We start from the raw sequence: 15,072 nt of genomic DNA on the forward strand, positions 1-15,072 counted from the left end.
TTTTTGTAAGCGTTGAGATCTGAGAATTGAAAAGCCTTCTAATTTATGTTTTCTCCTGTTTTCTTTGTCAGTGCCAATTATAATGTGAGGGCTGTTTGTTTTAAGCTATAGTTTCATCACCGAGATGCAAGAGTTTTGCGACAGACAACTCTGTACCATATTCAAACAGGTTTTGCGATCCCCGCCATGCATCTCACTGGTTCGCAGGCACATTTAAAATAGTCTGTGTGGACCACACCTGCTCTGCCCTCGTGCTGCTATGATTAAGCAGTGTTGATAATTGACCCGTGTAGAGCTGTTTCATTTAACTTTTGAAGCGAGTAAAATGCACTCCAAAACATACAGATGATAGGGGAAGGCTCACTTATATTCACGAGGAAAGCGCTAACTGATTGTTTAGTGAAACATTGCGATCCCCTGCCATCCTACGTTTCAGAAATGAGCTCACAGGCCACATGAAATGAAGTGAGTTTGACACATGTTGTTATGTGGTGATGTCATGTGTGTGTGTGTGGGGGGGGTCCCTTTCGCAAAGGGAAGCGCACAGCTGACTGGGGCTGGCAAGCATTATGTTGCATCAAGAATATTAAATTAACCAAGTGAAATCCCAACATCAGTGCTTATAATTCAGCAGTTCAGCAGCCATATCACCCTGTAGCATAAGACTGGTTGCCTACTGAAACTGGGCTGAGCCTGGTCAGTACCTGGATGGGAGACTTCCTGGGAAAACTAAGGTTGCTGCTGGGAGAGGTATTAGGGAGTCCAGCAGAGGGTGCTCACCCTGTGGACTGTGTAGGTCCTAATGCCCCAGTATAGTGATGGGGACACTATACTGTAAAAAGGCACGGTACTTCGGATGAGATGTTAAACCGAGGTCCTGACACTCTGTGGTCATTAAAAATCCCAAATCCCCCCCATTGGCCCTTATCAATCATGGCTTCCTGATAATCCCCATCCATTAATTGGCTGTATCACTCTACTCTCTCCTCTCCACTAATAGCTGGTGTGTGGTGAGTGTACTGGCGCATTATGGCTGCCGTCACATCATCCAGGTGGATGCTGCACACTGGTGGTGGTTGAGGAGAGTCCCCTGTTCACTGTGTAAAGCGCTTTGAGTGTAGTGTCAAAAACGCTCTATATATAAATGTAACGTTCATTCAGCAGTGGCGCAAAATGCATTTAGGGGAAACACTGATATTGATTGATCACACATCATTCAAAATCCATTTATCTAACAAATATTCCCCCTCTCTCTCTCTCTCTCTCTCTCACACACACACACACACACACACTGTGTAGTGGGGGAGGAAGGGGGTCTCTTGGTCTTGTGTTGATGGATGTTCTCCTCCCTCTGTCTTTCACTGTTTCTTTTCTTTGTCCCTCCATCTCCTACTTTCTGTTCTCTGGCCACATCTGCATGTGAATTGGCTGCTGGGTGTGATGGCTGGGCTGAATGATTAAGATAATTGTCTCATGCAGTTAATTACCACTGTTCATGGTGTGATTCCATTTCACAAACACAATCGCATTGTCCATGTGAACACTTGAACACAGTTAAAAAGTTAAAAACTCGTGAATTACTACCTAGTTAAAAAACTGGGAGAATATATGAAGAGGTGATAAACTATCACAATATCAAAGTATATGATAATTTACTCACAATAATTTATTGATAATCTAACTGCAATAATCTTCATGGTCATTTTCATATTTAAAAAGACAAGTTTCTATTCATTCATTTCTTTTTGGAGTATGTCTTTTGAAATATAAATGAAATATAATTTAAATATAAAACATTTTGTAAGGGGGTTCAGTGGAAAGGAGGAGGCGAGAACCGGCTTAAGAATATAAATAATAATTTAATAAACAACTTAAACAAAAACACACAACCAACACCACACAGTACAGCTGCCTGCAATTCTCTCTCTCTCGAACCGTCGTCCCCGGCCGCCTTTATCCCTCGCGCGCCCCATCAGGTTGACTGGGGACCGGGCGTGCATCATTCCAGCCCGGCCCTGCCCTCCTCGGCTCTACACATTTCTTATCGAATAAAATGCAAACTCAGAACAAGCTAAGAATATAAGTCTACATGTTTCATTTGTAAAGATGGCCTTACAGACAGACTGTGAGAGTTTTTTTGCACTTTTTGCAGAATTCACCGAAGTCCAATGAAGATGAATGAGAAATAAGAAAACGTTGGCCATATATGACATAAAGAATTGCATTATTATTGGATCGCGACCCAGATATTGATATAATAATGTATCACTAGGTCCCTGCTGATCCCACCCCTTAGTTCGACTTTCTTGGACAAAAAACAAACGCAACTCTCAAAAATACCAACCAAAAATGATTGTTGATTCAACAAAAAGTCAAACAATAATTTCTGGTAAACAGTTACATTTTAAATTTCCTTCATGATACCACCCACAAATTCACATCTTTATCAGATGAGAAAACACCAAATATTGGATGCCACTCAACGGTATAATATGTACAGACTGGTGGTACAGACTGTTGTCTGCTAGGTTCCTCTAGCAGATAACAGATAAGAACATGCTCTCTCTCTCTCTCTTGTCCCATCCATTTAACTGTTTTGGAAAGGGGTCCCACTCGGCTGTGATTACTAAGCCCCCCTGTGTGCCCATGCTCACACGACCTGAGCCACAGAGGAAGTAATTCTCTCTCTTCGTATCGCTTTCTCTATCAATACCAGACATGTGTCAAAAATGGATGGATGTGCTTTTATGTCCTTGATTCAAAGCAAAACAAGAAAATCAACCATTATCTTACCAGTTTTTCTTTATTTACAAAACATTTATTTTTTATTTTCCTAAAAGATAGTTTTCAAAATTTTGCTTTAACATCTCTGTCTCAACATTATTGCATGGGTGGTGACTTAAGCAGCTTAAAAATGAAGAATGCTTCACATGCTGTCACTGAGACTGCCCTGAGGGCTTAAGTAAAAGAACCACTCACTGCATTTTTGCCAATGGGACAATGACTTCAGCGTACCAGATGACAATAGACCACAGTTTTGTCTCCCTTTGTGTTAAAATTCTGCAGGCAAACTTAAATGACTGTCTGGGTGTTATTCACTCATGTTACAGACTTACTAATAATAGGCTATCACGCACCGATGGCTAATTGCAATGCCTTTAATATGTAAATTAAAATGCAAAAAAAAAAAAAAAAAAGAGAAACAAACAAAAAAACAACAACCTAGAAACCAGCAAATACTACACTGTAAACACTTGATCAGAAGTGTGATGACCAGCAAAAAAACATATTGAATAAGATTTCTGGACACCCACAAATTTACAATAAGTGCAAGCATCACACATAGAAACACGTTCAAAGACACTTAAACAGTCGTCTTCAATAGCACAATTACTTTACTGCACACTCACCTGGCTTATTCCAGTCTGTCATGTCCACTGCATTCACTCCTGTCTGATCTGTCTTTCTCTCTGTAACTAACTCAATTTCTATCTGGCAATCTACAGGTACAGACAGACTGCAGGGATGCATATCAGATCCATGAGAGCCAGACACACCAACATGATCAAAGATCTCAATCAGTCTCAGCCATAACACTACCACCGCTGCGCTCTTACTGCCGAGTGTGTGTGTGTGTTTGTGTGTTGTAAGGAGTCTAGGGGTGCGAGAGAAGAGTGAAAGCAGAGATTGTTTTTTAGCCCTCCCATGAACTTAATGACTGTACCTGCTAGGCTATCATGAATACTAAATGCTTGTTTGGGAAGACGCCAGGTCATCTCTCTTTTTCTCACCCTGTGTTTCTTTTTCTCTGTACTGACTCTTGGTGGACATATCTGTGTAAGCGGATGGACTTGTACTCCTACAGGCTTCTGGTAAAAAAATGCAGCAGGCAAATACATTCATTTATCGACAGAAAAACAATACTGGCAAACATTAACACAAGACAAAACTGCTTTCTATAGAGAGAGATTAGCATAATACACAATAACTTTAAAACCAAAAATGACAGGCAAAATAAAGAAGCTTATTAAATTCTATGTGAAAAAAGCTTCTAAGCGGCCATTCACACAGGACATGTGCTGGTGTTAAAAATAGTCAAAGCTGTCCATCTTGTGCAAGTTTACATAGAAAAACAATTAAAAAACCTGTTCCAACATTAAAAGTGGCCTTCAGGGAAAAACCTTACCAAATGCTACAAAAGTGTAGAATATGGCCCCACAGAGTTTCCGCCAAGCATCTCTCAACAACTGCAGAAGTTAAGTTCACCGCATGACATCGAATGCTTCACAGAACCCTGATCAGTTTCAAGAACTTTGGCATTCCTAAGCCAAAGGCATTCAAAGCCATTGAAATGAAAGAGAGAAACCCACTGAACCACAGATGCAAGTGTGTGCAATGTGTCACATTTTCTCTGTGTGTGGGTGTGGATTTGACCAGGTCTCTTCTTTCAGTCCAGACATGGTCCCCAAGCCCCTTACTGAGCGAGACGCCCCGATCAAGTTACAGCGCTGTGTTTGAACTGCCTCAGACAAACTGTCCAGTTAAGCACAATGTAGCAGTCAAAAGGACATCGATGAACTGGCAGGAAACTGCAAGAATTTAGACACCACACAATTGTCTTTTTTGATGGCTTGTCTGTATGTCTGTAAAAGTACAAAACAGAGAGGTCCTGTTTCCTTTACTACAAAAATAAAAATAGAACACAGAATACAGGTTTCTTCTTCCTTGGCTGCTCCCGTTAGAGGTCGCCACTGTGGACCATCTGTGATCTGCGTATTTGACTTGCACAGGTTTTACGCCGGATGCCCTTCCTGACGCAACCCCCAGTGGCTGGGGGACTCTCACTCACACCTACGGGGCAATTTAGAGTCTCCAATTCACTTAACCTGCATGTTTTTGGACTTGTGGGGTACACCAGAGCACCTGGAGGAAACACTGCAAACACGGGGAAAACATGCAAACTTCATACAGAAAGGCCCAGCTAAGCCCCAATTGGGACCTTCTTGCTGTGAGGCGACAGTGCTAACCACTGAGCCACCGTGCCGCCCAACATAGGATACAGGTTTGACATACATAAATCATGTGTACGAATGTGTGCGAATAAAGAAATGGACTCCAAACCAGAGATAGACCGATAATCGGTGTTAAGGCCCGACTATCCTTCGGTTGTCCACGTTGTTTATCATTCCGTGCACAGTATGCGTGATGCAAATTTCGGCATCAGCACAGTCCACGAGCAGTCCAGATTTTCTTAACACATAGACTGTCCTTGTGTGTATGCATCGTCGCCGCATGCACCTGCCACTGACTGTACTAAAGGAGTTTCACAAAGCCATCATAGAGTGAATGCGTCGAACGTGTTCGTATACGCTTGTGGTCAATAGAGTTTACTTTGAAAGGCAATTAGTTCGACCAGGCGTGATCCGATCTGGAATGCAGAAAAAGTATACCCCGTGTCTTTAGAGCCATAAATAGCATAAGTTCATAATATTATTCTAAATATTGAGTGTTTTTAGTATATTAAGATATGCCTATTTTGAATAGTTTGACAGTATAAAGTTATACTATTTGGTTTGATATTTCCTATTTTTATGAGAACATATTTAAAATTCTAATATTCCCTCCTTTTGTGGCTCACATGACTGTAGTCAATTTGATATGTAATATGTATGCATGAATAACCATTTACTTTTTGAATATGAAGAAATCAACAATGAAGGGGGTCAGTTTATTGTGATCAAAGTGAATATTTTTAATCTGTTTGCCTTAGCAAGCACCACTAACTTAAGTTTTAGCCTGCAATGAAAACATATATAGATACACTGATAAAAACAAAACTGTCATAGCAATATCATTTATTCTCTGCAAGACAAATATAGTCATACAGCAAAATAAAACAAACTTTGACGGCTCACCTCGAGCATCAGTTCAAATGCATCATCAGACCATCAAAGTGAGAGCTTGGCTTGTGATCGCTGGAGTCTTGACCACATTTATAGTGCTATATGAATCAAACAATCTGCTACAGCATTCCCATCATCTAACTCCAAAACTAACATGGTTCTCTTCGCAATGGAATTTATGCAGGTTTAACGGTGATGTATAACAAAAGTTTGCACTGCCTCATCTTTCTCCACCGGTCCCAGACTTATGTTTTGGCAGATTTGATGACAAAGCAAGTCAAAATAACTCTCAACAAAAGATCTAATTCTGTCTTACTGCAGCTGCTGAAGAAAGAATTCACACATTATAAATGACATAAAGCTTTTCCATGAATTTTTTTTTTTTACAAATCCTGTTGGATTCTCACCATTCCTGAGCCCCAGCAACATTTCATGAGGTCTTAGATCATCCCTCTTTTACCTGTAACAGTCTGGGCACTAAGTCGATAACTTGACAGGTACTGGGCACAGGATTTCCTGAGCTCACCTGGCTGGGCTAAAAATGACTTTATTTGGGCAACTGTGGATCTAACAAAGCTTGTCTGAAGGTCATCTCTTTGGCTTTCCTCAGTTCCTACGTACCAAGGTTTGAAAGATCTTGATCGACTGCCACTCTATCTATGAGATGTTGCATGTTGACTTCATCAAGAACAGGGCAAGCTTAGTCTTGCAGAGCAAGACTTTTGACTATATCAGCACAATGTATGACCGTCACTCAGTGTGTTTAAATTATAATTATAAAAAAATCAACTTATTTAAACAACAATGCAAGAAACCTGCGATTTCATTAGATTTGAAATCATCAGATTATTCTCTGCTTTGGATGTCAAAATGTAAACAGTCATGCGCACAACACTTGCGCACATCAGACAAGCCAATAAGAATGGCGGTAAAGGTGTTTACACAACATGATCACACGTGAAGTCGGCATGATGTTTCAGATTGTTTCGGTACCCTAGGATCGGCGACTGTATGCCGATGCCCTGACATGCAGCATTCTTATCAGACATGTTTGCAGTGGTCTCCATGTGTTAACCTTTCCACCTGGTGCGATTGGCAGCGTGTTGCATCAGCTGCGTGGGAGACTAGGGTTCAAACCAAGGCAGTAACCACATTTGAATAATCAATGACGAGCATGATTTGGAGGTTTCACTTTTCTCTCTAACATTACTTTTTTACTCCACTAATGGTTAAGGTAAGGTTTGGGTTGGGGGATAGAATCTATAAACATATGCTTTTCTCTTCATTGTATAACGTCCTGTAAAGCTGAATACAACTTGCTTCACTACTAGCTTTTGGTTACCTCTCCTGGACATAAATGGAGCTCACACGTGCCCATTTGCCCTACAACACTTACCGCTTTGGCCACTGGGGGCAGTGTTTCGAAATTTCAGTCAATGTATACCGATTTTGATGAAAGAAAAGTCGATCTACTCTTTCCGATTTCACTGTGAGATCAGGCTGTTTTACACAGGGTAATGAGCAAAGATCTACGTGCGCCAATTAGTTTTGGCTTAAACCGTTTATGACCTTACCCTGAAAAAAGAACAGTGTTTAAGGCGTTCACATGCCCTTACACACTGTCAACTTATCAAGCATAATCGGCAAGAATATGCATGTAAAAGCACTCAATGTTCAACCACAGTTTGCTTTTTGCATGACATTGTGCACTCAGTGATTCCTGAGAAACACTGTTGATATTCGAACTCAGCTGCCAAAACAAACACACCCCTCCCTTCAGTGCTCCTTTGGAAGCTCCGCCCCCCAAATTCATGCACGCGAGACGGTTTTACGCACACCAGCTCCAGACACTCGCAACTCTCCTGCTACTAAATCTAACATCACAATAACAGCATATATGGGTTCTGTGAAACATAGCAAAATTTATGTTACCCACATATCGAGAAGAAAAAGAGCAACTTCTGCATCCGTCTTCAAGCCTTTTACCTCTCGGAGGTCTCTCCACCACTGAAAAGCCTCGTGGATGTTGATGCAGCTCCTAGCCCTCGACTTATCATAATCCTTCTTTTTTAGTTTATATTCGTCTGACCTTTTTCTCTTGGTCTGTTTCTCAGCCATTTGTCCTCCTTGGTGTTTAGAAAGTTCACATCAGCCAGATTTGCTCTCGTTCTTCTAATGAATTTCCCTCTCCCTCACGCGCAAAAACCACCCCCTGTTGCTGATTGGCTGGAGTAGTGTTGTGTGAATCGGCCTGATCCACTTTGTTTTTGTCCCATTTACAGAGCCAGGGCTTTGTACAAATACTAGATTTTTTTTTTTCAGCCCACCCACAAAATGGACAGCTAGCAGACTGTGAGGAGATATTTGCAGAATTTGACAAAAAGTGTATTGGATTAGAATTACAGAGTGCCCCTTTAAGGGGTGGGTAAATCTAAATTCGCTAATACCACAATTTTAGACTAGCGTGACAAAAAACCTGGTAACTCATTCAAATAACAGCACAACACTCTTCATGATTGGTGTTACTGACAACACCAAAGAAACTACTGAAAAATGTGCATAAACTTTGAGGTCAGACTTTCCGTACATCCAAAAGTAATAAGTAACTATAATTCCTCGAACACAAACTTAAAAACAAATTGGAATGTACAGTTGCATTATCAGTGCTTGAGGATATACTGTTTACTTGCTACTACTGTAAATGCCTCAAACAAAATGATTTTTTGTGCTGTTTATTTGCATGTGCTGTCTGCACTGGTTTAGCGTCTGATTCACTAAAGGAATTATGCAACGGTGCAAAAACACTTGCACAATCTGTGCTGAATGCATTTTGCACAGTTCAATTTCAACACTGCGGGCCGGTTCTGAACACTATAGTATCTGCTTTTCCACTATCGGGCCAGTGTGAGCCAGGGCTATCAACTAGTCAGCTGGGGCCAATAGCCTCAAATTGATCCAAAATCGATCTGCATTTCCACCATCAGGCCAATAGCCCCGCAGCATTGCCCTAAAACCCCACCCTTAATACAACGCACTGGTGCATATGTCACACACCCCACCCATTTCACAAGGACGAAGGATACTCAAGCTGAGGTAAGACTCTGGAGACTAGCTAGCCCTCGAAATGAATACGGATTTGTACTCTGCCTGCAATTTTTTTTTTTTTCTCGAATCTGGACCGTTGTGTGCTGGGTACACAACTTGGCAAGTTTGGCGACAATATACTTAATTAAGTCTTCCTTTTGGCAGACACTGTCGATCTGACGTTGCACATTTTCATCAGCCCAAATATTCAGAAGAGCCCTGAATTTGTCTACTGACCAGTACTGATGATTCTCCATTCTCCTTCGATTTGTAAAGGTAAGCTGGGCACTAGATATGAAAAATTGGGAAATGAGTATCCAGGTGCTGAAACCTCTGACCTGACTCAGCGAAACACCGCCTGCTGGCCTTTTTTGGTCCAAGGGTAATCGGCAGGTCAAAGGTGCTTGCCCGTTGGCCCCAAGGAGGCACGATAAAGCCCCGGAAGTGACAGTGGACACGCAACTGGCCCTGGCACGCACTAACATTGACTAACATTGATAGCTATTGATCTTCTTATTTCTTTAAAATGGCGAAAGTGTGCTTGACTACACTGCACATATGGATATTTGGCAGGTTAAAATGCTCTTCAACATCATTTCATTATTATTTTAATGAATTACTGTTGCCGGGATAAATAGAAAATCTACAAACATCTCTATAAAATTCAGTTTACCACCTGCAATACAGTATAGAGCAATGTTTTTTGCGCTGGGCCAACAGCACAGAGTTTTGTGAATAAAGTGCAGTCTATAATGAGCTTAATTTACATAGTATGGAGATGTGTTTGCACAGAAATGAATGACAATAACTTTATTTAAATACTCAAGAAGCAGTGCTATTTTAGCAGGAATTGTGCCTAGACTTAAACTAGATTGTGGGTGGTCAGTGAATAAGACACAGCTTTTTGCTCGTAAAAGTAACACAACTAGTTACTGAATATTTTTAAGTCAAATATTTGATGTCTTGAACCTCAAAAACTTTGGAAAATCCAGCAACTAGTTTTTCCTAGGAGGCACTAGTTGTAGCAGCCCGGTACCTGGTGGACTGTTAAAACCTGTGCACCCTGACACAGAAATTGTAAAATCAACAAATTAGACAGGAGCTTGTGATTTTGTTCACAGCATCAAATGGTCTGTGAAGAGTCCATGGCCGTGCTGCCTGAGGTTGAGATTAGGGCAAGCTCAACCTTGAATAGAATGTCTGTATGAATGCTTGACAATATGCTTATAATGATCACTAAAGATTCATAATCTTAATCTAGAAAACTGGTGTTCTCTTGTTTTATTTTGTCTTTTTTATTTATTTATTTTTTATTTTTCCCCTTTTTCTCCCAATTTGGAATGCCCAATTCCCAATGTGCTTTTAAGTCCTTGTGGTCACGTAGTGATTTGCCTCACTCTGGGTGGTGGAGGATGAATCCCAGTTGCCTCTGCGACTGAGATCGTCAACCTGCGCATCTTATCATGTGGCTTGTTGAGCATGTTGCCACGGAGACATAATGTGTGTGGAGGTTTCACACCATCCACCGCGGCAACCACGCTCAACTCACCACGCGCCCACCGAGAACGAACCACATTATAGTGATCACGAGGAGGTTACCCCATGTGTCTACGTTCCCTAGCAACTGGGCCAATTTGGTTGCTTAGGAGACCTGGATGGAGTCACTCAGCACGCCCTGGGATTCGAACTAGCGAACTCCAGGGGTGATAGCCAGCGTCTTTACCACTGAGCTACCCCTATTTTGTCTTTTCTTTTTTCTAATCCAAAGATTCAATGCTTCCATGAATTATTCTTTTCAAAAGAGGACGGTTGCACATTCTTGTAATATCTGCTTACCTCACCACATGCTGCATTTTTTTACTGTTTCTTCCAATTCTTCTCTCATATATCTTTTTTGTATCTTTTGTTTTTTTACCTATATGCTCACTGAACACTTTATTAGGAGCACCTGTACACCTAATTATTCATGTGATTATCTTATCAGTCAATCGTGTGGCAGCAGTGCAAAGCATAAGTTCATGTAAATATGGGTCAGGAGCTTCAGTTAATGTTCACATCAACCATCAGAATGGTGAAAAAATATGATCTCAGTGATTTTGACCGTGGCATGATTGTTGGCGCCAGACGGGCTGGTTTGAGTATTTCTGTAACTACTGATCTCCTGGGATTTTCACGCACAACAGTCTCTAGAGTTTACTCAGAATGGTGCCAAAAACAAAAAAACATCCATTGAGCGGCAGTTTTGCAGACAGAAATGCCTTGTTGATGCGAGAGGTCAATGGAGAATGGCCAGACAGGTTTGAGCTGACAGAAAGGCTGCAGTAACTCAGATAACCACTCTGTACTCTTGTAGTGAGCAGAATAGCATCTAAGAATGCACAACATGTTCAAACTTGAGGGGGATGGGCTACAACAATAGAGGACCATGTCTGGAACTTTATTAAAGCCATAGTGTTCCTAATAAAGTGCTCAGTTAGTGTATATATTTAATTTCTTCTCTCAGACACAGACCTTGCAATAGAGGAAGAGGGATTCTGGTTCATTGTAGGCTGTAGCACATCTTCACCTATCTTTCCACTTGTAACCAATGAGTCATGGCTCCCTCTGACATTTTTAAAAATGAATATGCAGACCACTGTCTCAGATTCACCTCGGTTTGTCAGTTCAGACATATTGAGTAAAAACACAGATGGTTTTAACATGTTTATCCACTAATTGTTGCTGTTTTTGAGGAGACAGTGCAAAATGTATGAGATTAAAGAGGGATGTGGGATGTTAAATGGCCTTAGGGCCTTCAGTACAGTACACAGACACACTAAATGCAAGCACACACACGCACACAGATATTAATGCACTGGCTGGTGAAGCTATAGGGTTTTACTCAAAGAAAACAATGCATAAAGTGTTTGCAATGGTCCATGTGTGTTTGTGTGTGTGTGTGTGTGTGTGTGTGTGTGTGAGTGTATATGTCTAAACCTATCCATCAGCTGTTTCCTTTGGTGATAAAGGAGACAATTGCCACTCTCTCCTTTGTGAGCAGACAAAGGCAACTCTGTTACACATCTTAAATGATCCAGGTTTACTAGGGCTGGGAGATATGTTGAATATTCATGATATATTAGCCATGATTGTACTGCCAACATAAAATTAATAAACATTGTGGGTATTGTGATGATTTTAATGCATTTTTTATTTGGCCATCAAGGTTAATGGAGATTGTTCCCAAATCCTTGCTCTCGCAACTTCCAAGAATGAGAGCATTTAGAAGGAGTTGTTTCAATAGTGTCTTTGATTTAAACTCTGTTGCAAAAATTGCGCACATTGGTAAATTGAATAAATTTCTGTGAATCAGGTCAAACTGTCTATTTGAATGAATCAAATCATGCTTAAAACAAAAAACAATTAATTTGCATCATCACGTATTTATAAAAAAATATACAGTACTATGCAAAAGCACATAAGATGTCTCACAAAAATTGTGAATTGTTGACACTCTCCTACCCACCCTGCTAGAACTGTACACATCCAGAGTAACAAAAAGGGCTGGTAAAATCACTCTTGACCCCATTCACCCAGCACACTTCCTTTTCGAACTGTTGCCCTCTGGCCGGCACTACAGAGAACTGAGCACCAGAACAGCCAGGCAGAAGAACAGTTTTTTCCCTCAGGCCATCCACCACATGAGCAGTTAAAACTGCACCCAAATACTTTTCTTTTTGTCAACACAACAATGTGCAATATTCAGTCCATCCATTCCTACTTATATCTATATTTCATTTATATTTTTTAACATATCCTACCTCTTCTTCAATGCATTATATCACCTGCACACAACTGTATGTATATAAAATATATGAACAACATTATTAATATATTGTATATTTCTCTTTTTATCTGTTATATCTTTTTTTTTTATGTCGCTATATGCATATATGTTTAAATGTATATGTTTGTATGTATGTATATATGGTTGCATTCTCTTTGCACTGGAGACTTCTGTCACCATGACAAATTCCTTGTGTGTGTAATTATACATGGCAATAAAGCTCATTCTGATTCTGAAAAATGTTTGTCTTAAGATGGTTATTTATATCTTCAGCTTTAGTGTGTCAATAGGAAATTTTAGACTCCCAACCATTCCTTTTGCAAATAGAATAAAACATAATAGAAAACAGGGAGCCCTGCAACAGATAGCATGACCCCCACAGAACCCCCCATTGAACATTGAGTCAGTCTGGGATTACATGAAGAGACAGAAGCAATTGAGACAGCCAAAATAGATAGAGGAACTGTGGTGAATTCTCCAAGAAGCTTGGAAGATCCTATCTGCCAACAACCAAGAAAACTGTGTCCAGGTGTACCTAGGAGTATTGGTGCAGTTTTGAAAGCATAGGTGGTCACACACCAAATATTGATTTAGCTTTTTTTATGTTTAATGGACTTTGTATGACATTATTTGATAAATGAAAACTATTTATGGCATTTTTTTTGAAGACATGCTCACTATGCAACATTTTTCACATGTGCCTAAAACTTTTGCACAGTACTGTATATGTAGGCTAAAATCGCCATTTATTACAGGCATTGTTAAATTGGTGCATATAAACAAAAATGATATAATATTCATTAATTGAATGGTGTGTAAATCATGCCTTTAAAACAAAAACATGTTGAATTCCGAATAAATACTGTACATAAAAAGGTGATGAGTTTGATACCTATATACATAACAAACTACAGTATTGAAGGCCAGGTGCAAGGCCATGTAGGGGCGCGAAGCCCTGTGCAGTCACACACATGGCACAGTCCATGTGACGGTTCTGCCTATGGAATACACAACCTGACTGCATTTAAATGCACTGTTAGTCGCTTTGAACAAATGATTCTGCCAAATGCATAAATGTAAGTGTAATGTACTCTTCTTGCTATATCATCCAGCCCTAAGCTTGACTACTTAACATGCTGTGAAGTCTACAGACAAGAACCAGGAGTGTCTACAGGGTGGATCTGTGCAGGTAACCAAGAGTGCAGAGTTGAAAGGTTAAGTCCTACCTTTCAGTGTCATCTTGACTCTTGGGATTGAGGTGGTGTACGGTCCCTCTTATGGCACTCATTCCCTCCGAGACCCGGTTAACCCTCCTGGAGTAAACGTTCAGCCCTCCGTCTGTCAAATAGCTGCAGCCACACATAGACATACAGTAGTGTCATTCTTTATGCCGTAGTCAGTAAAATGCTCCTATAGCTTACTGTGCAGGAAATAAATGGGACCATTTTCTGGCCTGTAAAGCAACTAAAATGCAATTACAGATCTAATGCAATGCCTTATCTGTAAATAGAGCATAAAAAATGATCATGTGAAGGTTAATATGTATTTGGGAGAGATGAACAAAAGAAAATATTTTACATGATAATACTATTCTTTTGATCAGTACTTATCCAGTCGTGACTCGTGGTGTTTATATTCTTAACAAATGGATTCAATTTTCTTTCTACAAACAGCGTTAAAAGGGATGTTTTTCAATGTTAGTGAAATCAGCACATAGGTAAAACCAGTTTTACCACCTTAAGTAGTAAAGATTGAGTTAACATGATAGTAGAGAAGTGCTATAGTGTAATTATATCTTGTAGTACGCTGACAACTGGAAATGATGATTAATAATGTTCACATTGTTTGTATGCAGACGATGCCTAAAACAAACACACAAAAACTAGTAGTTGTAGGTCATTCTGAATAATGAACCTTTTAGATGCTCATTGTAATGTCTTATTTATTAATGATCTCCCTTTCAAGAGTTAATTAAGAGTAATCTAATTATCTAAAATCAATTGTGAATCAAATGTAGGTGAAGATTACAGTGTATTGAATAAAAGCTGTTTTTTTCTGTCTACATAACTCATCTTTAAAGTCAGTATCTGAGATGTAATGTTCCATGATGTTGACTTGACATTGTGTGTATTGACAACAGGGTTCATAATTTACAGTATGTACACATAAGCTTTGCACAGAACATCAACAGTTTCTAACCTTTATAAATATGGTCTCATGGACAAGTCACAGAAGACTGATACATTTACTTTATTCCTG

The 15,072-nt window shown here is 40.0% G+C and overlaps 1 protein-coding gene across 1 annotated transcript in view; it reads right to left on the reverse strand.

The window, feature by feature from the left end:
• Positions 1 to 15,072, reverse strand: part of LOC127436089 (neuron navigator 2-like) — a 92,001-nt gene that overhangs the window by 48,367 nt on the left and 28,562 nt on the right. Inside the window, exon 12 of the mRNA XM_051690019.1 lies at positions 14,040 to 14,162. Within this exon, the coding sequence (XP_051545979.1) occupies positions 14,040 to 14,162 (123 nt within the window). The remainder of the gene's footprint in view (positions 1 to 14,039; positions 14,163 to 15,072) is intronic.

Source organism: Myxocyprinus asiaticus, chromosome 46 (genome assembly GCF_019703515.2).
Source record: "Myxocyprinus asiaticus isolate MX2 ecotype Aquarium Trade chromosome 46, UBuf_Myxa_2, whole genome shotgun sequence".
Taxonomy (NCBI): Eukaryota; Metazoa; Chordata; class Actinopteri; order Cypriniformes; family Catostomidae; genus Myxocyprinus; species Myxocyprinus asiaticus.